Genomic DNA, 23,128 nt, shown 5'->3' on the forward strand with positions numbered 1-23,128 from the left:
AATGTTGTTTTGCAACGGGACCTGACTCTAAGAAGGCTGGGCTGGATTTGTTTTTCTGGAACTGGCCTTGTCCTCTGGCAAAACGAAATTTAAAAATGATAAACACATAGCTGCCACTGTATTGTGGATATAAACATTTCCAAAGCCTTTCAAACTTAAAACTGCAAACTGATATGTTGCCTGAAGTGTGGTGCTTAAATTTTGCCTGTGCGTTCCCAAATCACCTCTCCTTTTCAGTGCTCTATGAAATTACTGAGCTGTCTGCTGAGATTAGGCAAGGTGATAATTGTACCTAAATCATAAACACATTTGGCTTTGGTGCTTCGTTTTTTTAAGGAATCATCTTAAATAAAAGGTTTAATATGAGTTTTCTTGGTGGGTTATAAATTTGAGTTAAATATATATAAATTAGATAAAGTCAAGTCATTCAATGTTTACCAAGCATTATGAATAAGATATGAGCATACACTGGCAAAAAAGAAAGCTAAACATGACATGGTCTTAGGTCTCAAGGAGTTTATAATTAAGAAAGATACAAGCAAATGTTTATATAGCAGTCAAAACAAGTGAAAAGATACCTGCTGATTGGTATTTACTCCAAGAGTCCTTTTACGAATACCCCAAATAATTTCTCTGAAGGTTCAATGCATAATAAAGCAAAATAAGAAACCCAACTTAATTATCTAAACCAGCTTGTTGGATGATTGACTACATCACATTAAAATGCTATTATACTTTATAATGATAATCATTATAGCTAAAAAAATCCAATAAAATAATGTGTATGGTACTGGTACTATTAACCTTTTTCCCTTTTACACTATCAGTCTCCCTTCAAATACTTGTGTTTACTACAAGGCTGCTTGCCATGAGATTTGAATAAAAAGCAGCACACTGTTGGTCCTCAAGGAACTTTCAGTCTGGTTAGACAGGATTTCTTCATGTAACATAACTATAAGAATTAACAGAATTCCAAAGGGGGAAAAACTGACTTGCGTGGAGTTTGAGTTGTCAGGTATGGGACAGGAAGAAGATCAAAGAACTGATAGAATTTTGATGGGAGGGAGGGGCTGGATATTCAAACAAGAGAATGCCAAGAATTTAGGGGCAAAGTCAAAAGCAGCCCAGAGCAGGGTCAGTGTAAGGAATGCTTTCATTATGTTAGACTTGAGAGTCCATTCCTGGAGTCACGGGAGATAAGGCCAGAATGCCACGTTGAGGCCATATTATGAAAGTTTCGAATACAGGCTACAGTTTGGAGTTTGTACTTTATTTTATAAGCATAAGAGTTTCATGGGAAGCTTTTGAACAAGCATGTGGTGTTATCAAACAACAGGTTAATAATGTCAGTTTAATAAGGTGATTCTCAGTATGATGCACAAACAAATCCCTTGAAGGAAGAAGAGACCAGAGGCAGAGTACTTGGTAAGAGGTTGTGACATTAGTCTAGGAGTGAGTTGGTAAGGGCCAGAAAAAGGTGGAAGTTAGAACTGGACAGACTAAATCTGCGTGTGTGTGTTTTATTTTTATTTTTTTAAAGATTTTATTTATTTATTTGAAAGAGATCACAAGTAGGCAGAGAGGCAGGCAGAGAGAGAGAGGAAGAGAAGCAGGCCTGCTGCTGAGCAGAGAGCCCCATGCGGGGCTCAATCACAGGACTCTGGGATCGTGACCCGAGCTGAAGGCAGAGGCTTAACCCACTGAGCCACCCAGGTGCCCCTGCTTGTGTGTGTTTTAAAAGAGCACTTAGCATATTAATATAAATGAATAATATAATAAAAACTCCAAAGCTAAATTTATTGATAATCTTCATTGTGGTTAAGCAAACATTAGTGGAATACTTATTCAAATGTCCTATATAAGACTGCTATAGGAATTCCTTATCTGCATGATATTATTATGAATCCAGCCCAGTGATTCTCATGTTCCCTATGTAATTTTCCAAGGAAGACTTTCCATTGAGACTTTAGTCCTAGGAAAACTTGGTGTACTTTTGAAGAACTGGAATATTTCCTTTCTTCTTTTCTTCCTATGAAGCTCAGGCAATCTTCCCTGAATGCCTGTAGGCTCCAAACCAGGCTTTCGATTTAACCGCTGCAGCTGTGTTGACTTTAGACTGTAATCTCTGTTTTCTTCTTTGTTGTTAACTCTCCTCCCCTCCCCCTCCCGTGTCATTACTTTTCACTAATCTTATGATCTTGGTTTCACCTCTTCCCTCTGTAAGCTTCTCCAAATGGTTTTTCAAGAGACAAAGGATAAGGACATTGAATTTATGCCAATAGCTCTTCCTCCTCTGTCCCTAATCTCCATCTTCTTCCTGAGCTCCGGCATGGCGTTTCTACATCTTCCTGGTGTTTTGCCCAGCCTCTAAACCAGTGGCACCATCTAGCAACTCTCTTCTGTCCAACTTCCAGCCTTATTCATATGTGATCTTGGAACCAATGGCAGCCGTGCCGCCTGGGAACTTTTCAGAAATGCAAGTTCTCAGGCCTCACTCCAGAGTCCTGAACCAGAAACTCTGGAGAGGGCTGCCCAGCAATCTGTCCTTCCAGGTATTCAGTCACATGCTTTAGTTTGAGAACCTCTGCTCCAGAGAATGTACTCTTTCCTCTCTCTCCCAGTCTAGCTCACGTATTTCTCATCCATTCTGCGTGTTTGCTCTGTTATTAGGGTAAATTCTTTATATAATTTCCAGAATTATTATACATTCTTAAAGGACCTTATCTGACTGGTGCAGCTTATTATTACCCCCACCGCAGTTATGACTGCCCTACCTCATGGTCACTGGCTGGCCCATGCTTGAGCCACTTTTGGAATACCTTGCAATACCAGATCCTGTCAGTGGCCAGGTCTCCCAAACAACAACACAACAACAACAAAACAAAGACCAATACTGCTTTCCTGAGAAGATGGCAGAAGATAGACCAGAAAGAGGCCTACTCCTATCCAATATGTTTATCTTTAATTAAATTGATGTGTGCCATGTGCCTTCAGCAGAGGACTAGTGGGGATTTTCTTATTTGGATAACCTGGACTTCAGAGTTCTTATAGGAAAGACAAGAGGCAACCATTACTGCTTGACACCATTGGAAACAGGCAGAGGCAAGAAGGTCTACGGGCTCCGATATTTGAAGATAGTTCAAGTTAGGGTTGAAATGAAAGATCCTATCGTAGATTGTTACACGGACAAGGATGCAGTTCACAAGTTACACAGGTGTCATCCCATCTGTAACTTTAATGGAAATGTATTGCTAGATGTTTACATTCATGTGTAAAGATAGTGTTCCCCTCCTTTCTTTTTTAAATTAAGAGCACTTTATAAATCCAAATGTAGTGGCAACCTCAGAAATTGGTTTTAAATCCTCAAGTTGCTATGTTAAGGGCAAGAAGTGTCAGGGAGGGAATGAGTTTCATAGAAATCTCTTATTAAATTGAGGCAGAAAATAGATATGGGGTGGTTCTTGAAGTTTTGCATGGTGGCAAAATAAAGAGAAGACAAATATTCTTGCAAAAAAGATGTAAGTTTCTAAGATTTATTCTATCATAATTTGAAAGATGTTGATAATTCATGTAAGGCGGTTTTGTTCTACAGTGGATTAGGATTAAAAAAAAAAATCAAATATTTATTAGGCAATAATACAATACTCAGTTCCTACCAGGAGTTTTGTTTTGTTTTTTTAACCTACTTGAAGAGTCAAGGTTAATTTAACTTTTGGTTATCTGAAGCAATACCCAAACTACACGATAATAGATGGTTAAGTGCTAAATGACATTATCCTTGATGTGCTTCTCTTTGTACATTCTTGGAACTCTCATCTCTTGTGATTTTATCTAATAACTATGTAGGTCAATGTTTCTCAGTTTTGAGTAATGTAGGGAAAGACGGCTGCAAAAATTTCTTACATTCCCTCAGTATGGAATTAAAGTATTTTTATTATTATTTTACCAGAACATGTGCCAATCTAAAAATAGGTACAAACTACTTAACCTTACGATTCTTAAATTATAAAAAACAAATCTACAAAGTAAATACAGAAAAGTTATACAGCCCATAGAATTTAAACTAATTGAGTCATGTGGATGTTTTGTTGAAGCAAAAAAATCACACTCTGAGCCTGAGCTTGGTTCTGCCTAATGTGCAGCTTTCTGTGCTTTCTACAGGTCTTTCTCATTATGACTCCCATGATGATTCACCTCTTACCACTTCTTTACTCAAACCACTGTGAAACTACCCTTTATACACTTCCTGTGGGTTTTCTTTTCTTTTGCTGTGATTTGTACAAACACATCATGTGTGTATTAACTCTGCTTGTGACATTTTCTGTTTGGCAACAATTAATACAGTGCTATCGGTTGTCAACTTGAACTACAAATGAAAAGGTAAGAAATATGGGGTGATTTGGTATAAGGTAGCTGTCCACATGGTCCCAAATGTTCTTATTATTTTTGGAAGAGTGTCAGATGTGAAATCCTCACGAAAAGGTATTTTAAAAATCCTCACTAAAAACGGAGTGCCGCTGTGGTGGATGCAGCTGTGCCTGCCAGTTGCCCTATAAGGAAGCACGTGGTGCCCCAGCCACTAGAAGACACATCCAGTTCTCAGTTCCTTTAGGGTTTGTTCAGCTGCAGAGCTGCCAGGGTTTGCCCTCCACAGGTACCCACATTCAAGGACAGTTGGAGGCAGTGGTATTAAAACTTGGCTATTTCACCCGAACAGGGACAACTCTGATGGGCCACATACGTTCCAGTTTCCCATGGACCTGACTGATGCTTTGTTGGCCTGCCTTGCAGTTCCATCTTGCCCTCCCAGTCCTGGTTTCTGCCTCTCTCCCATTAGTGATGATCCTTAATGAACACCTTGCATGCCAAACTCCATCTCAGTGTCTGCTTCTGAAGAATCCAGCCAACAAGCACTCAAGACCCTCTCTGAGGATCCCAGAGGAGTGAGAATTCCTCTTCTGGGGTCCTGACTCTTCTTGCAAGCTTCTAGTCTGTAAGTTCAGCTTCCGGTTGTATACTCCCATCAGCATTTGAAATTCAGCAGGTCCAAAGCAGACACATAACCGATCTCTTGGGCTTGTGCCTGAGAACTTGTGGTTTTTCCCTCTGCATTATAATTTATTTAATGGCACTGCCACTGTATTCCCACAGGATCAAAACTCGAGAGGTAATTTTGATTTCTCACGTATCTTGCTCTGTACAGTCTATTATTCATGCTTCTTACCATGGGAAGAACTTTACTCACTTCTCCAGGGATTCACTCCCCTCTAAACAAGGGATCTCCTAAAACTGTAATGGAGACTTTTGCTTTGCTCTTGGGATATCTGTTTACTTTAATAGTTTTCAGTTTCCCTTCTCTCCCGTTCCATAAACTTAGAAAGAAACACATTTTTTTTTTCTCATAAAGGATACATACATAAAATTCCAACCCACAATCACCTACTTATTTTGGAGGGCAGTATGTTGGCTCACCCATTGAATAAAAGAGTAATGCTTTAAGAGGATGGCAGCAAGGGCCAAGGGCTTCACTTTTCCTCCTACAATTGAGATTAAGGCAGCATAGTCATTAAAACATTAACTTTGTTTAAAATAAAGCAATAAACCAAAAAAAAATCTTCCATTTTCTTTCCCTCTTTATCTTTTAAACATATATATTTTTAAAGATTTTATTTTATTTATTTTATTTGACAGACAGAGATCACAAGTAGGCGGAGAGGCAGGCAGAGAGAGAGAAGGAAACAGGCTCCCTGCTGAGCAGAAAGCCTGATGCTGGGCTAGATCCCAGGACCTTGGGATCATCACCTGAGCTGAAGGCAGAGGCTGTAACCCACTGAGGCACACAGGCACCCCAATCCTCTTTATCTTTTATATTGGACTAAAGAGTAAAGAAAACCAAGTCTTGGTAAATGCCGAAATAATAATTTTATAATATACAGACTAAAATGTGTGAATGTGATGAGGTTTATAAGTCTTTGAAAACATATATACTTTTGAAAGCAGTCAACTCATTGAAAGATACTGCTGTTTAAAACTGAAAGTTGTGTTGTCAGTTGAAGATGAGAAACTGAGATGTTTGTGAGGGAGAGATTGTCAGGAAAGCAGTAGAACATTTCCTGCCCATGGGTGCAGTCTTGAGGATTTGTGATGGCCATGAGGAGTCCAGTAACCATCACCATAACACCGACAGGAAGCATGACACAGGACATAATCTTATCTGAGTGTGTCCTCGGTTCTTCAGACAGTTTCAGATAGCATGCTGATGGAATGATAAAAATTAGTGGAGCAGCACAGAGCACACCCTGCATATTGAAAACAAGAAATAGCAATATGTTACCAAATGAGCATTCTTTGGACAGTTTTTGAAATACATTTATAAAATGTATTTATCTTTGTACATATTAAAAGTTTAATAGGTTGAATCAACCAAGGGAAAGAAGAATAACCCAAGACTTAGGAATAGGCTTTCCTCGTTCTGATGATATATTTACAAATGAGAATAAAATAATAGTATATCAGACCTAAGGAAAAAATGATCAAAAAATAATAATAAAGAAAATAAAGCAGAAGGTAAGACCAACTTCTGGCAAACTCTTGAAATTTCCCATATTTTCAGCACATCACATTTTCCTATATTCTTATTTCAAATTGCTGAGTATGCTGTTCAAATATGAGTGGTCTATTTGTCATTTATGTACAAGAGGAGACTGACTACTGGGAGGTGTGTAGAGGAGATCATCTTTCCTCTTTCTTGAGTTGGTGTAAAAGTAGGTTCCCCTCTGTATGAGAAAAGAAAACTATCACCCCTGGGGCACTTAACATGAAATGCTTTTCTAAATCCTCTTTCAAGTAAAACTAAACATGTTAATTACCCTAGAAAATTGACAGCAGAACTAAATGACTATGACTCATTCATTCTCCCCTGCATTAGCTTATGGATAAATCCAACCTGAGGGGGCATGTCAGATTGAAAATTATGGGGAGTAGTGTTGTCTATTATAAAAATCCCAGGAGGGGTGCCTGGTGGCTCAGTCAGTTAAGCCTCCACTCTTGATTTAGGCACAGGTTGTGATCTCACAGTCATAAGATGGAGCCCCATGTCAGTCTCTGCACTCAGAGGGAAGAGCGCTTGAGATTCTGCCTTTCCCTCTCTCTCTGCCCCTCCCCCGACTCACACCGTGTTATGTGTTTGTGCTCTCGCTTTCTCTTGCAAATAAATAAATAAATAAATATTTAAAAAAAAAAATACCGAGAGTTATTGACTTCAAGAAAAGATACTTTCCCTTTGAAGAGGCTAAATTTGAGTTATACACTTGGCAAATGAAATAATGTTAAAATTTAATGCATTTTAGGCAATATAGTTTTAAAATTATATTAAATGTTAATTATACATTAAACAAAATATAACATACTATTAAATATATTAAATATAATTGTATAACAAATGACATTCTCTTAGGCCATAAAACACAAGTTTTTAAAAACAGACAATAGCAAATGTGATATCGGTTTAAAATTAAAAGCAAGCCTTCCATAAAATACACGTTTTGCTATATTTGAGAAAGTTATTATGGAAATATGTAAATATACAGAAAAGTAGAAAGAATAATATAATGAAACCCTATATACCTATCACCTAAGATTTAAAAGCTTTCTGACACATTAGTTGGTAGATTTCCCCAAGGAAAAATCACAGAAAACTGATTTTGAAGCTGGAGGATGTAAAAAACAGATTATAACTTGAAATAGTTTTAAAATAAATATTTTCTCAATAGCATCATTTACTAAAATTACTGTGTTATACTCAGTACCATCCTCATACCAGAAATATTACAACTATGATTCCAAAAATATAACTTTTGTAGCTTTTACAAAAATAGCAGAAGTCCAGAGAAATCGCAGCTGATTGGAATACATTATGAAATGACTATTGAGGCACTATCTAAAAACTTGGGGAAGAATAAGAGGGACCACACTTCATGGAAAATATGCCTACAGCTAGAGATAAGAATGGGAAAAGAGGTGCCTAACTGTATTCTAATTTTAAAATATATGGAAAATGTAATTTTGCTATTTCTAATACCTGCATACAAATGAATAACTACAAAGGTACACAGATATAAAGCATTAGTTTTCATATGGCAAGAACTGAATGAATTATGGACTCCTTAAGCTGTCTTGAAATACTCGAAACTGACAATGTTCTTTTAGGAAAAATACTGTAGAACTCCATCTGTGTTTATAATGATTATTATCTTTTGATTTCTTTGAAAAAATTTGAAAACAATGAAAAAAGGGTTAAGATATAAATATACGTATGTGGGTGTGGGGGTGTGTATATGTATAGAGTCTCTTCTCTTCACAGGAACAAACATGTGAGACTAATGCCTCTGAACTTCAGAGTGCTGAAAATGCTATCAGGATGAAAACCGCCACCAGCTGCTGTTAAGAAGCTCTCCTCTGCCAGCATTTTGGGACACTTCCAAACCTAACTTGCTGGGCAGTCCAAAGCAATGGGTGTTCTGTTTATGCTATAATTCTTAAGAGTTGAGAAAGTAGTAATTAGTGGGAAAACTATATGGCTGATGTTTGTACTGGAAGAAGTCCAGTTGAGTATCTTGTCTAGATAGTGGTTACTTTCTTAATATTTGAAAGCACAGTCCTGCTAGAGGTTGTTGTTGGGATCCAAGATCATCAGTAGAATGACACAGCAGTTCCATCTGCTCTTTTTCCTGTAAATTCGTCCTGCTTATTTGATCTGTTTAATATAGCCTTGTGTGAGACTACACCACTGGCTTTGGAATAATTTTTTGGGATTGCTAGGCAGGATGTAAACATCCTAACTTTCATTAAAGGGACCCTAAGATACAGCCTTAATTTAAAGGCAAGCCAGCACTGTCTTTTGATAATAACACTACTGATACCAGGGCATTCTGCAATTTGCTGTAAGCAAATTAACAGTAGGTGTTGAGGGTTTTTACTGGCAATACAAATTGGGAACGTACCTTAATTCTCCTACCAGAATAGAAACGTCTCAAAGGGTGCAAGGCAGCTGAAAACTGAACAAAAGAATGCTTATACCTCTTCTAGGTTTCTACTTGGTAATCAGTTTGGATTCTTATAACTTGAAGAGAAACTCGGGCTCACTCAGGCAGCTTGGACTACGCCTTGCTTACCCTGATGACTGTATCTCTCTCCGTGGGCCCGCGCTGGGTAACTGGCTTGCTTGCTTCCTCCTACGTGAAGCTGTACACACTGCTCACTGGGCTGGTTACTCTGGCTACTGGCCCCAGCTGCTTCGTCTTTTCTCTCTGTACTGCGAGTAAAAAACCCACCGGGCCCAATTACTGTAGATGGCTTTTTTCTCTAATAGCAACATCAGTGCCCAGATACTGGATTCTTAATACCAAGAATGGGACTTCTGTTTATTTTATTTGCTTCTAAAATGAATCCTTTAAAATTGAGGGTGCATTTCCTTTGGAAAATATGTCATTGTTGTCTACTGTTATGAAAACAATGCAATAATAAGGAAGCTACGCTCTAAATGGGGTTTTGCTTTTTATTAACTAATGTAACTCCAAATATTTATCCTATATTATTCTAGTCATAGTAAGTAACAGCATTTCCCCAACTTTGCAAATTGAGAGTCTGATTCTATTACACATCTCATAAGTGAAGATCATTATTCTACTTAGTGATGATTCAGACAGTAGAAAAGAATTCTTAGAGTACAACAATTGTTAACTAATATAAAACTATTAGCTAAAAACTAATTTAGATGAAAAACTTTCAGTTCCATGTTATTTCATCTCCTGGTATTGATTTTAACTCATTATTAAAGTCTAACCATATATATCATAGATTACTCTTAACCTCACTTATAGGTAAGTTTAATGCATAGGTTTTTAACTTAAAAACTGGAGAGAGAAATGAACCTACTTATCTTGCATAATTTAAAGCCTTCTATTTAGGAAACCTTAGGCTAGCATAATACTTAAAAATGTGGTCTATAGGGGCTGAAACCCTGTGTTCAAATCTTGATTCTGCCACTTGCAGGTAGTGTGAACTATTTAGTCACTCTATTTAATCACTCCATGCCTCAGTTTCTTCATCTGTAAAACTAATACAGATTAAGGAAGGTAACACATGCAAAACACTTGGCACAGAGTCATCAATACTTGTTAGCTCACACTGTCATTCCGAAGTGGAACACAGCATGCTTTAGATCCGGCCTATGTTTGTTACTGAGAGAAATGATGCCTCATCTGGCTCTATTAAATGTGACAAATGTCTACATGAAGGGAGTTGAATAAAGACCTGAATATGTTGTTGTGCATGCCAAAAGACTTTTGTTGATTGGAAAAACATACGCTCAGGTGATCTGTAAAAGAATGGAGATCCTATACTACATTCTCTCAAAATGCCCTCAGTGATTCAGCATTTCCATGCAACACCTGGTGCTTATCACAAGTGCCTCCTTAATCCCCACCACCTGTACAACTCATCCGCCATCCACCTCCCCTCTGGTAATCACTAGTTTGTTCTATTTTTTTTTTCTTTTTTCTTTTTTTTTTTAGTTTGTTCTCTTAATTAAGAGTCTGTTTCTTGGTTTGCTTCCCTCTCTCTTTTTTTCCCCTTTGCTTATTTCCTAAATTCCAAAAATGAGTGAAATCATACGGTATTTGTCTTTCTCTGACTCATTTCACTTAGCATAATACTCTCTGGCTCCATCTACGTTGTTGCAAATGGCAAGATTTCATTCTTTTTTACGACTGAGTAATAGTCCATTGTGTATGTATGCCACATCTTCTTATCCATTCATCACTCTATGGACATTTGGGCTCTTTCCATAGTTTAGTTATTATAGATAATTCTGCTATAAACATTAGGGTGCATGTATCCCTTTGAATTAGGGTTTTTGTATTCTTTGGGTAAACACCTAGTAGTGCAATTGCTGGGTTATAAGGTAGTTCTATTTTCAACTTTTTGAGGAACCTCCCTACTGTTCTCTGGAATGACTGCACCAGTTTGCACTCTCACCAATACTGCAAGAGAGTTCCCCTTTCTCCACATTCTTGCCAACATCTTTGTTTCTTGTGTTGTTAATTTAAGCCATTCTGACGGTTGTGAGGTGACATCTCATTGTAATTTTGATCTGTATTTCCCTGATGATGAGTGATGTTTAGTATCTTTTCACGTGCCTGTTGGTCATCTGTATGTCTTCTTCCCATTTTTAAATTGGATTATTCATTTTGGGATTGTCGAGTTTCATAAGGTTTTTATATATTTTGGATACCGACCGTTTACAGGTGCCATTTGCAAATATCTTCTCTCATTCCATAGGCTGCCTTTTTGTGTTGTTGATTGTTTCCCTCTGTGCAGCTTTTTATTTTGATGTAGTCCCAATAGGTTATTTTTACTTTTGTTTCCCTTGTCTCAGGAGACATATGTAGCAAGAAGTTGCTATGGCTGATGTCAAATGGGTTACTACTGCCTGTGTTCTCCTGTAGGATTTTTACAGTTTCAAGTCTCACATTTTGCATTTATTTTTGTGTTGGTGTAAGAAAGTGGTCCAGTTTTATTCTTTTGCATGTTGCTATCCAGTTTTCCCAACACCATTTGTTGAAGAGACTGTCTTTTCCCGTTTAATATTCTTTCCTGCTTTGCCAGTGTTTAATTGACCATATAGTTACGAACTCACTTCTTTAAACCTAGTGTAATTGTCTTGGGTTATTAGATCATAACAGACAACTTAAAACTCTTATTTGTCTTTTTATGAGTATCTATATAACCAGGTTTAAAAAAAAAATCTAAGAATCTTGAATCATGTTTAAAATTTTTAAAAATAGTCTTCCACAACCAGCCCAGATCTTGACTTTGTAATAGACATTCATCCAATATTCTGCCCTTATTATTCTATAATACCAGAATTCTGTCTTAAACACAAAAAAATTTCAACATAAGTCCAACAGGGAATATTTAATGTAATTAAGCGCTTACAGTTTTGCTGTCAGAGAGATAAGCAATTAGCAGAAAGTTACGGTAATATTTACAAAAATATATCATTACTAAAAAATTAGAAATATGTATGAGGTTGCTTAACTTAAAGGGAATAAAAAATTGTTAGGCGATTGACATGTGGTGAGCTATCAGGTAGTTGATAAACATATTTTTTTATACCAAAATCCTATAATATTAAAAGAACAGACAATCAAAGATGAACTCAAATGAGACATTTAACAAAATAAGAAATAACAGATCTGGGAATCATTACGTTGATCACACCTCAGCACAGATGAAAGATTACTATCATTGCCAATGCAATCAATTTTTGGTAACACTTAATATACCAGTGCTACTCTAAAGGATGTCTTTTATGTCCAGGAACATTTGTAGAAATAGTTCCTGCTCTGTGGTCCCAAGAGGCAATTGCCCATGCAGTAATTTGAGCACTGTGTTCTTAGCACTATGCCATAGACTGTGGAGGATGGAAGAGGCAGCTAAATATCATTCTTGTCTTCAAAGAACTTACTCTCTGGTAGGAAAGGCAAGCTTATGGACAGTCCAAACAGTACATGATAACAATACATAAATCAAGTTAGTGCATTGAGGTCACAGCCATCCACTTACACAGATCAAGGTTGGAATGTGAAATGATTTTGTAGGAACTGTCTAGCCTTTGGCCTATGCAAAACTGAGAAGTAAGTGAAAGTTACCTTTGATATTCATGCATCTTTCTAAGAGATTTCTTTCTATTGCTGGTGGAATAGATGTTTCTCCAGGGTCCTGTGGTTTTGGGAAGCTGCCTATTCCCTACTCTTCGTATACCCTGCTACGAGAACATCCTCAAGAGTCTTATTACTGACTGAATCTGTTTTGTCTGTAACTTCAAATTCAGATGGTATCTTGAGGGAATAGTGTCTTGGGCAGAGACAATAATACCTTCACCTATCCCTCAACTCTCAATGGAGTGAGGAAATAATGACATGGGATCTCATCTGTAAAAGTCTGCCCTCCCTTTGGTGCACAATTAATAAATGCTGAGTGGTGGGATTCTGAGTAGAAATTCCATAAGGATTGTAGAAGAGGAAAATTAATGACTCTAAAGTGGTAGATCCATTTCTATTCATTTCTCACCAGATGGCATCATTGTCCCAGCTCCACAAAGTAGAACCGAGGAGTCATTCTTGATGTGTCCCTCTAGCCTCCTGTGTCACCAAATCCTCTTAATCTTTTCTTATATGTGTCTTTTGGGAATCCACCTCTTTCCTTTCTCTTCATCTTGATTTATATAGCAGCTGAACTTTTCGGGTTTATTTGTGAGATTGTAAGCTCCATGAAAGCATGGATCTTTTCTGATTTCCTCCCATCATTGTATCTCAATTATATAAAAATAATATATATTTGATCAATAAATAAATGAGTTAGAAGTTGCACTAGACCTTAAATCTTTGTATATTTGGACAAAAAAATGAAAGGAAAATAATAATTATAAAAGAATAAACATAAGCCAAAGGATAAAAGAAAGAATTAATATGGCTTACTCATAGGCCCAAAATAAGATTGACTAGAGCTAAAGGTGGATTTGGGAAAGTAAATGGTAAATAACCTTCTATAGAAGGCACAGGGTCAGATTACAGAGGCAACAGAGTTTATGCTTGCTCTCGTAGGAAAGTGGAGATTTTCAAGCATTGTCAAGATAAACTGGAAGGAGAACTTAAATACGTGCTAGTTGAAACGCAAAGCCAGTTTTAATTCAGATGTGATATGACGGGGACTTAGACTTGGGAGAGAGAAGGAGAGATTATGAGGGAAAGGTCTAGAAAAGGAAACAAAATATTTTAAAGAAAAAGAACTTGGGCTGTGGTAAGTGAATGTGGGGTATAGATATAAGTCTCTTCATTCACAATTTTTTAATGAATCCCTCTAGACCTATTTTTATGTAGCAACTTCCAGATCCACTTAATATGTAGTTATTTTTAGTAATATTTATGTTTATTATAGAAAATAAAATATGAAAAAGTGCTCCAAACCAGGGTGTCTCAACCTTAGCACTACTGATGTTTTAGATTGGAAATTCTTTATAATGGGGGCTGTCCTGTGCATTTTGGGGACTTTAGCAGCATCCCTGGCCTTTCCCAATAGATGCAGAAGCACCCACCTATCCACCTGTGACAGCCGAAAATGTTCCCTGGTAAGGAGGAGCAAAATCTCCCCATTAGAGAATCACTGCTCTAAAAGTATATAGTTTTAGAAAGTACACAATATCATCATTGTAATATTTATTATCACATAACAAACATTTTCATCTCATTTCAGAAACTGATACCTTTGTTAGGGAAAATCCTTTGTTAAATGTAAACATTATTTTTGAAGAGATTTTTAGAATGGAAGGTGTAAATTTTTAAATGTACTTACATTGAGTTCTAAAACTTTTCCAAGACAATCAATCAGCAATGATATAAGCATGGCTACAGTAATGATAACCACTGTTACAATAATGTGGAAGACCAACGAAAGATTCCCACCAAAAAACACATTGGTAATTACCTGCCAAATAAACACATTATTTAGAGAGGGAGTCTCAGAGGCATGCAGGACTTATCAAGAAAGTATATCATATTATAGCACTCAGGACTGTATAAAAAACTACCAGTAAGACAGTCAGTCAAATCTTAAGCCATATGAATGTCCTATCTTTTCCAAAGTACTTACACATAGACAAACACACAATTCAATAACAAGTATTCTTTGTTGAATTATTAGACAGGCAACAGATTACAGACCCAAAACATGGTATATAATGTGTGAAAAAACATATTTCTCAAGTGTAAGAAAGATCTTGGGAAGTTACCTTATGAGGTATTTGAACCCAACAAGAAACATTGATGCTATTTAGATTATTTGAGTGAGAGGAGACTGAAGAGAATCAACCAATCTAAGAAAACAAATAGTGATCAATTTGTGACTGGATAAAAAAGATCAAATAGAATTTAGAACTAGAAGGAGCTTTAGTTACCTAGGTCCAACTTTCTTTAATCAGTTTTATAGCAATCCTGAAATGTCCTTGTCCTACTTTGGCTTGAGGTAAGGTTTGAAACATGGGTAGGATTTAGAGCAGAATTACAGACTGAAGTAACAGTGTGAAAAGAGCAAAAGAGGAAAGAAGAACAGGAAAGATACCTATGAAAGACAAAAAGGAGACAATCTGAATAGGGTTGACTGTGCAAGAGAACCCTGAGACAAGAGTTGGAAATGGTAGAAGGTCAGATGCTGGGGACCTTAATGAAACCAACTCTGCAAGCTGTTACTTACCCAACATTCCTCACAGACTGCACAGACCGCTAACAATTACCCTGCTAACAATTACCATGAATAGTAATAAATTTTACTCATTTATGGTTTTGCAATGGGTGATATTTTTCAGGTATTTAAAATTCATTCTTATAGAAGCCTCTAATATATGATTATAATAGTAGAAAATCACTGAGTGTGGCAGACTGGTGAGAGATACTCATTAGTGGTATGGACAGGATTTTTGGTGTCCTTGTATGTGGCTGGCTACTTTACCTACAAGTAGAAATGGCTTTGACTGTGTTTATACTAAGTGTGTGTGTGTATGTGTATGGGGGGGATAGAAAGGAGAGAAAAAGGAAGTGAATGAGTAAAGTAGATTTGAGATTCCTCTGCCTAGTATTTGCTACCATGGAAGAGATCTTTATTTAGTTCTATCTTCCCATCAATCACGGCAGCTGGAGAGGAAACAAGTTCCAAGGACTAAAGATATAAGCTGTGCAGGTAGAGTGACTCAGGTGGTCACCAGAAACCACATGAGAATGTACCATCTGTTAAACGCTGATCTACAGATCAGATCTGAGCCCAAAGTACTGGGCAGAAGCTAAAATAAAACCATTTCCTGCATCCAACAAGAGCGATAAAATTTCAAGGTTCTTAGATTTGAAAAGTCTTCATAAAATTTAGTCTACTTCTCCCGTAATACTCAAGGTGGAGAACTGGCCTGTGAGTTAGACATTTGTAGGTGAGGACAAGTGCTAATTGTAAAAGGATATACAGAGTGCTGAACACTTCCTTATTCCACTTCCCTGAGCAGTTCCTTACCCCCAGAACTGGCATAAGGTAAGCACTGGTCTTTCTCTAGAAGCCCTATGGTTAGTTAGCGGATTTAAAGCTCTGTAGGCATTTCACTTCACACATTAGACCCATTCACATGGTGCACTGTGTAAATAGCCTCTAGGAATAGATCCTAAACTAAGCCCTTTTCAGTGTGATTGCTGAAAGAACCACTGTGAAGCAGGATCATGCTTTTTCTGCTGACTGGTACAGTGGATTTTTCACTGACTGTATAAGGGATTCCCGACAAGCCATGTTCTCCAGCTTTACACAAAAAGAATGAGTTCTTTTTCACTTAATCTTCCTTCAAAAATCCATACATATAGTACAAATACATCACAAATACATATATATGAAATATACTATGTCTATTATTTTACATGGTATAAAAATATAAATATATTTTATAAATATATAAATGAAATATATCTGTAAAACTAGTGGTTTAAGTTAAATTTTGGTTTTCCATTGACAATAAGGCATTTTAGTTTTTTCAGAATAACAAAACCGATCAAAATCTGTTCAAAGGATGATTTTGTAAAAAATGTTTTTAATCTTAGTACTTAATTTCTTTGTAAGAATATTTTTAAGAAAGAATAACTTAGTTTGGCTCTATTAAAGGCTGGCATTCATTTTGGAATGCAGTTGTATAAATATTTATACTTATGCTAATATAAACTAAACCACCAAACATCATCTTAAAATTCAACATTTGAAAAAAGTAATTTGTAAACATGTGAATATAAATTGTAAATGTTTAACTTATATGACTTGCCATGCACTTGTGAATATGCAGAATTAAATTATTTACAAATCTTCCTAAATTAAACGTAGTAAGAGGGATTGACTAGGTAAAATGTTAGAAAGGAATTGTGCTTACCTCTCTAGTCACAAAGCATTCAATAGGGTACGTTAAAATGACAGTGACTGCATAACAGAACCTTCCGAATGTTACCAAATCATCATTTCTGCAATAGTTTTCAAATAAGTCTCCTAGAGAATAATATAAAATAGATGAATTTCAACAGAATATTTGAAATAAATATCTAACAAATCAGATATTAGATATTTATTATATAAGTGGAGCTCCATGAACTCCATTTAATTAATAGAATAGACTGCCAAGTCTAAATACACATTTTTTTTTCAGCAACTATACATACTGATAACACTTTCAATAACTTCTCAATATTTTTAATAACTATACATACTGATAATAATATCCTGATATTAAAACTAGTATATGTTCCACGTGAAGATGAATTAATCAGTGACAGTTTTTCTCTTACTCTCAGTTTGTTTTTAGTAGATCTGCCTTAAATTTGTATCAACTTCTGGAAAATACTTTCATCCATTGTCTTCTGACACCTGAATCAACTCCCTAAATTCTTGTGCATTAGCTTTATAAACTTGCTTCTGGTCTTTGTTTCTGGCAAATAAGTGACTTCGTTATTAAAAAAAAAAAAAAAAAAGTCTGTTAAAATAAACAAATTTCCTTTTGAAATGTTATTCTTAGATCAAGGGCAATCCTGAAAGGAAGAGTAGACCAGTACATCTGGGGAGCTGAATTTCCTGTAATCATGCTATCGGGTTTAATCCCAGACCCAGGGCCACAGTAAGGATTCACCTTTTATGGTATCTGACATGTACCCGAGTGCAAGTGCACTGATACAAAACTGTAAAAATATGTTTATTTCTGAGGAAAAGCATTATATTTAATTAGTTCCAAACTAAACAATGGACCATGTACACCTTGAATCAATTCTTTTTTTAGAGACTCTATTTTCTCAGATATCTATGAAGAAATGGAGGGATCTGATGAGGGTCCAAAAGTCATGTCAGCAAAAAGTTTCCCAATACTGAAACAAACACTATTTGGGCTTATTTATTTCCTAAATATAACACACTTACATTTTAAAATTTGGGTCATATTTTCCAGTTAGACTGAAGAAAAAGTCAGATCAAAGTCACATAGTACTTCAATGTTTAAGAAGAAAACAAAACTATACTTCTGTTCTTTTTTTTTTTTTTTTCATTAAAAAGTTAAATGACGCCCTCTGCCAAGACTTACTTTAATGACTCTTCTCCCCTCCCCCTATAAATTGGAACCAATGTACATTACTTTCTAGGGTCCCTTTGGGGCAGAAAGGGATTAAACCACAAAGCAGTCCTGACAGAGACCTGCTTCAAGGTTGACTGAAAAAATTTTACCACTCAGAGAAGAGGACAGAAGGTCTCTGATCACCAACGTTCACTAAAAAAAATGGATCCTACACCTTTTCCAAAGGGACTGAGAATGTCAAGAACATCCTCGACTTCTTTACTGCCTAACAAGCTAAAATTTATCTACTAAAAGGGAAAAGAAAAAAAGCATGCAGTTTGCACAGGTAAGACCAGATTTGCCCAAAATGAAATGGCCTGAAGAAACAATGTCAAGTTTATTCCAGCTTGCGTCTAAGTATATCTTTGGGAATTACAGCTAAGTTAAAAAACTCAAAAAAAAAAAAACAAAAAAAAAAAACAAAAAGGCCAAACCAAAACCAACCTGTCAGCTTTGTTATATAAAGATTTAATTGTATCTACGCAATTACCACCGATAACACCACCAGGAAGGTTTTAGTAAGAAAGAGGGTTTATGTCTTACAGGGAAGGCATTTAAAAACCAAGATTTTGTACAGACTGGCCCCTACAGGCCATTCACCTTGGCAAATGATGTAGCAATAGTGATACATGGCTGTATTTTGAAACATAATTTTTACCAAGACTTTCACAGTCACTTTATTGCTGCACTCAAATGGCACATATACAGATTATATTTTCGATGGCACTGGAATTATGTTAAACACTGTTTTGAAGCCGTTTTTACTTTTTTCTTTATTTCTTGAGAAATCTCTGCCTATAATCATAGTCATCTGTAACTATTTGAAACAATACACCCAAGAGTACCTCGTATCATATGAAAACTAAGTGAAGAGGAGCTTGAGGGTAAGAGACAGCTTTTAATGGGTTGCACTTGACCAAAGTAGGTTAGACAGCAAGAGAGAGTGGAACAAAAAATTGAACTGGAAGTCAGGAGACTTGTTTTCTACTTTGTCACCAGCCAGCCTGGGCAAGTTTCTTCACCGCTTTGTGTTTTAAGCAGGGGGTAAAACTAGTTATTCCACTTACCTTCATAGGGTTGTTTCAAGGTCAAATGAGATAATAGACCGGCAAAAGCTGTGACATGTCTGAATCACAGCATTTAGTGGGCTGTCAGATTACCCTGGGTATTATACTACACAGAGAAGTGAGTGCACAGGTCAAAGGAAGCAGAAGAGATAGCCACTCCGCTGTTGGGCCTGGGTGAACAGGGGAAAGAGAAATAAATTCAGTGTGGGGTGGTGTGTTGGAGGAGAGGGGGAGGGGTGGGGCTGGTTTTGTGGGAAAGATGATGTTTTGTGCTTAAAGCAAGAATGGGATAACTCAGTAGGAATGTCCTGCAGGCAAGAGGCTGGAGATGAAAAGAAAGGTCTGGACTAGAGTTTAAAACAATGACAATCTCCAGAGAATTTGTTGAGAGAAAAGAAGGCAACTTGTCTGAGCCAGTTAATGGAAGGTGGGGGAAGAAGAGGAGAGAAGGTAGGAGAAAGAAAATATTAACAGAGTGAATGATGATATGGCAGTGCTCCTTCTTCTATAGGAGGAAAGATAGGACGTTCAGAACTGTCATGTGATTCACAGAGATGCATGAGAATCAGAACCAAGAAGATTATTCACTTTGAAGAGTGGGAGAATGCTGGCGTTTCTGAAAGTGAAGCTGCAGTAGAGCAGTGGAGAGGGAAGCCAGATTTCAAGTGCTTTTAAGTGAAACAATGGAAGAAGAGAGTTGAAAAGGGAGAAAACCAAGAAAACAGAAACAGCACAGGTGGGAAGGTAGAGGAGAGAATGGATAAAAGAGATTAGTGATACGCTGAAGTAGAACACTGGGTATAATTGTGCCCTAAATGAGAAGTGACAGAACCACTCCACGAGTAACAAAATATAATGACAACCGAATCTCTCATTTTACCTTGGGTGAAGCCAGTAAAGGTCAAGTATCCACATGTAGCAAAGAGAGTACTGATGAGTACAGAAGCCAAGGTGGACATGTGGATGATGCGGGACCACTTAGCTACTGTGGGGTCTTCCAAAGAACCATAAACTAAGAAGCAGTTATGGTGGCAAATGAATGCTGCAATACAAAAAAGAAAAAAAAAAAAGAGCACCATTAAAGCAAGTGTTACTGGATTTCCTTCTCCTTCGGGGCCCACGGTGTCACAGGGCTTCGAAGAAAGAAGAGGTAGATCAGAGTGGTGGGCAGCAGCAAAGCGAGGTTTATTGAGCAACAGCAATGTGAGAGTACAAAGCTCTGAGGACAGCAGGACCCAAGAGGATTGCCATTAGAGTTTCTAAAGCTATAGGGGTTTTTATGGGCTTGTTGGAGGGCTGTTTTAATCTGATTAACCCTCCCGGCACCTGTCATCCAAGCACATTTTTGTCATCTACCTATCACATGGGAAAGGGTGGAGGGCTCCTTCCACCGTGGTGTAAGATCCTTTTAAGGGTGGTTTCTTCTTAGAGCAGGGGCCCCCTGTCCCTGCCTGCCTGCTTTCCAACTGTCCTTCATCACAAGCACTAAGATTCTCTTTTTTCCTCCAAAAATTCAGAGATGTATGGGAGTTTGGAATGCTACTGAACTGAAGTTCAAATACATAAATTTACTAGCTCTGTCAGAAAATAACTTTTTTAACAACTGTAGGAATGAGAAATTTCACTCATGTTAGACTTATGTGGTCTCTTCCTGTCACTCTTGATACAAACCAGTTCTATCCAACTTTCTCTCCCATTTTCCGTTTCCTGGTGGCCTTCCAATCTTAAGGGAAATCTAAACAACACTATATTTTCCGTCCATGGCTTCCTTTCCAATCTGGGATATAACAGAGTAGCTTTAGACATCTGGCCAATTTGTAATACCTTGTGTGCAAGGTTTTAAATAAGCATATAACACTTGCTAGATTTTCAGTTAAAAAACAAGATGACCATAATGAGTTTTCTGCATGAGAAAGAGACTTGTCCAAATTAAATCAAATTTTAGTGATGAGTGAGAAAAGTTTGAGCCTAATTTTATGTTGGCACAAACTAGATCATATGCTGCTAATAGGAAGTATAAAACTTTGACATCTGCTTTCCAGACACAAATATGAAACTTTTTCATTATACAGAAGATTCCATATTGAGAAAGGGCCTGTGAAATCATACACTCACCGAATGACATCACACCAAGAGCCTGAATGGCACTGGGCTTTGCAAATACCCAAGCATCTTCTGTTTTTGGTCTAGAAGATAAATCAGGTAATTTAACGAATGAGCAAACAAATGCAAGCCTAAGCATGTCAGAGAACAAGAAATGGTGTCACAATAAAAACTGAGTATCTTTAAGTCAGAATTAATAAGGGGTCCCCATTAATTTTCTTTAATTATAAATAATTTCCCAGGAACATGCATGTTATGGTTCCCTCGGGTCCTCTAAAATGCATGCCAAATACTTGGGAAGACTTTATTCTTACATATTTAAAATATCCACTGACTACTTAATTTTATGATTTTTTTACTCACCGATTTAACAACAAACATTTGTTATGCACTCATCCTTGAAGATACTGATTGAGGGAGATACAAAAATTAATAATGCAATGTTCCTCCTCAGCTAATCAATACATCCTTCATTCCCCTTTAACTTATTCTCCAGGCTCATCCTACCTCAGGGAAATTCATAGTTGCCACTACAGTTTACTAAAGAGGGTAGACATGAACTAATATTAACTGAATATTAACTTAACTATATTATTATATATAATATAATATTAACTAAACATTAACTTAACTATATTCTGGGAATTATCTTATGATTTCTCAATCTTCACAGTAACACTCAAATATTATTGTCACTATTTAATACATTAGGAAAGTTAAGCTCTGGGTGGTGATAAAATTTGTCAAGCTTCCACAGATAATAAGTGAAGCTGAGATTTGCTGTCTGTCCCAGTATCTCTTTCACAGTGAACTTTCAGTGACCTCAAATTCCCACCTGTGGAAATAGTTCTCAAAGATATTTTGGAAATATATGAACTTTAAATTATCTGAACATTCTATTTCTTAGTGGAATTAAAATACTTGCCAACCTGTCTGCTGGCAGAGATTGGTCTCCCTGGTTAACGTATCCCTGAATAACGGTGAAGAGTCTAGGTTCTGAGATCAGACAGCCTGTGTTAGTTTTCTGTCCCCTTCCACCTATTAGCTGTGTGATCTTAGGCAAGTTATGAAACTTTCTGTGCTTCAGTTTTGATATCTATAAAATGACAGTAATAATAATAGTACCTAATCCATTGAGTTATTGTGTGAATTAAATGAGATAAAATATGTAAGATTTCTGAAAGAGAGACTTACATATTATAGTCAGTGTTTAATAACTGGACACTAATATTATTAGCTCATTATTATTATTATTCATTGTCATTTAATAAAAGTAGACAAAATGGCTAAAATATGTCCAGCTTCCATGAAAAGGAAAGGCTTGAGTGAAACCCAAAAGAATATATTAAGATAGAAGAGGGGAAAAGGGGAAGAAGGGCCACAGAAAGCATAAAGGCAATAGGTGTAAACCCACCTATTTCATAAGTTTGTCAGTCATTCTCCAAGTAAAACAGACACACAAAAAAGTCTCATTTGCTTTGTCAAAGTTAGTGGGATTTATGCATTGTCTTATTTCCCTCTCTCCCCCCCATATTTGAAATGCGCAGTTACAGGCACAAAAGAACTAGCTCGCCTGTGAGGGAGGCCTCAGGCTGCTCTAAGACTTGTGATTCCCAGTTTTTTGAGTGGGAGCTGCTGCCACCTGCTGCCTCCACTATTCTTACTGCAGTGAACATGAACTGATAAGAGCACCTGTCAAATTCCAAGGTTATTATGGAAAACCACAGAC

At 36.8% G+C, this 23,128-nt stretch overlaps 1 protein-coding gene across 2 annotated transcripts in view; it reads right to left on the reverse strand.

Moving 5' to 3' along the window:
• Positions 1-6,005: 6,005 nt before the first annotated feature.
• The window catches only part of LOC111145150 (solute carrier family 38 member 11), a 52,239-nt gene continuing 35,116 nt past the window's right edge, over positions 6,006-23,128 (reverse strand). For both annotated transcript variants that reach the window (XM_022499851.1, XM_022499843.1), the window contains 5 exons: positions 21,412-21,482; positions 20,177-20,338; positions 17,009-17,121; positions 14,416-14,547; positions 6,006-6,299 (listed from right to left, as the gene is read on the reverse strand). In XM_022499851.1, the coding sequence (XP_022355559.1) occupies positions 6,006-6,299; positions 14,416-14,547; positions 17,009-17,121; positions 20,177-20,338; positions 21,412-21,482 (772 nt within the window). The remainder of the gene's footprint in view (positions 6,300-14,415; positions 14,548-17,008; positions 17,122-20,176; positions 20,339-21,411; positions 21,483-23,128) is intronic.

This window comes from Enhydra lutris, unplaced genomic scaffold, assembly GCF_002288905.1.
Source record: "Enhydra lutris kenyoni isolate GAN:26980312 unplaced genomic scaffold, ASM228890v2 scaffoldscaffold1, whole genome shotgun sequence".
Classification (NCBI taxonomy): domain Eukaryota; kingdom Metazoa; phylum Chordata; class Mammalia; order Carnivora; family Mustelidae; genus Enhydra; species Enhydra lutris.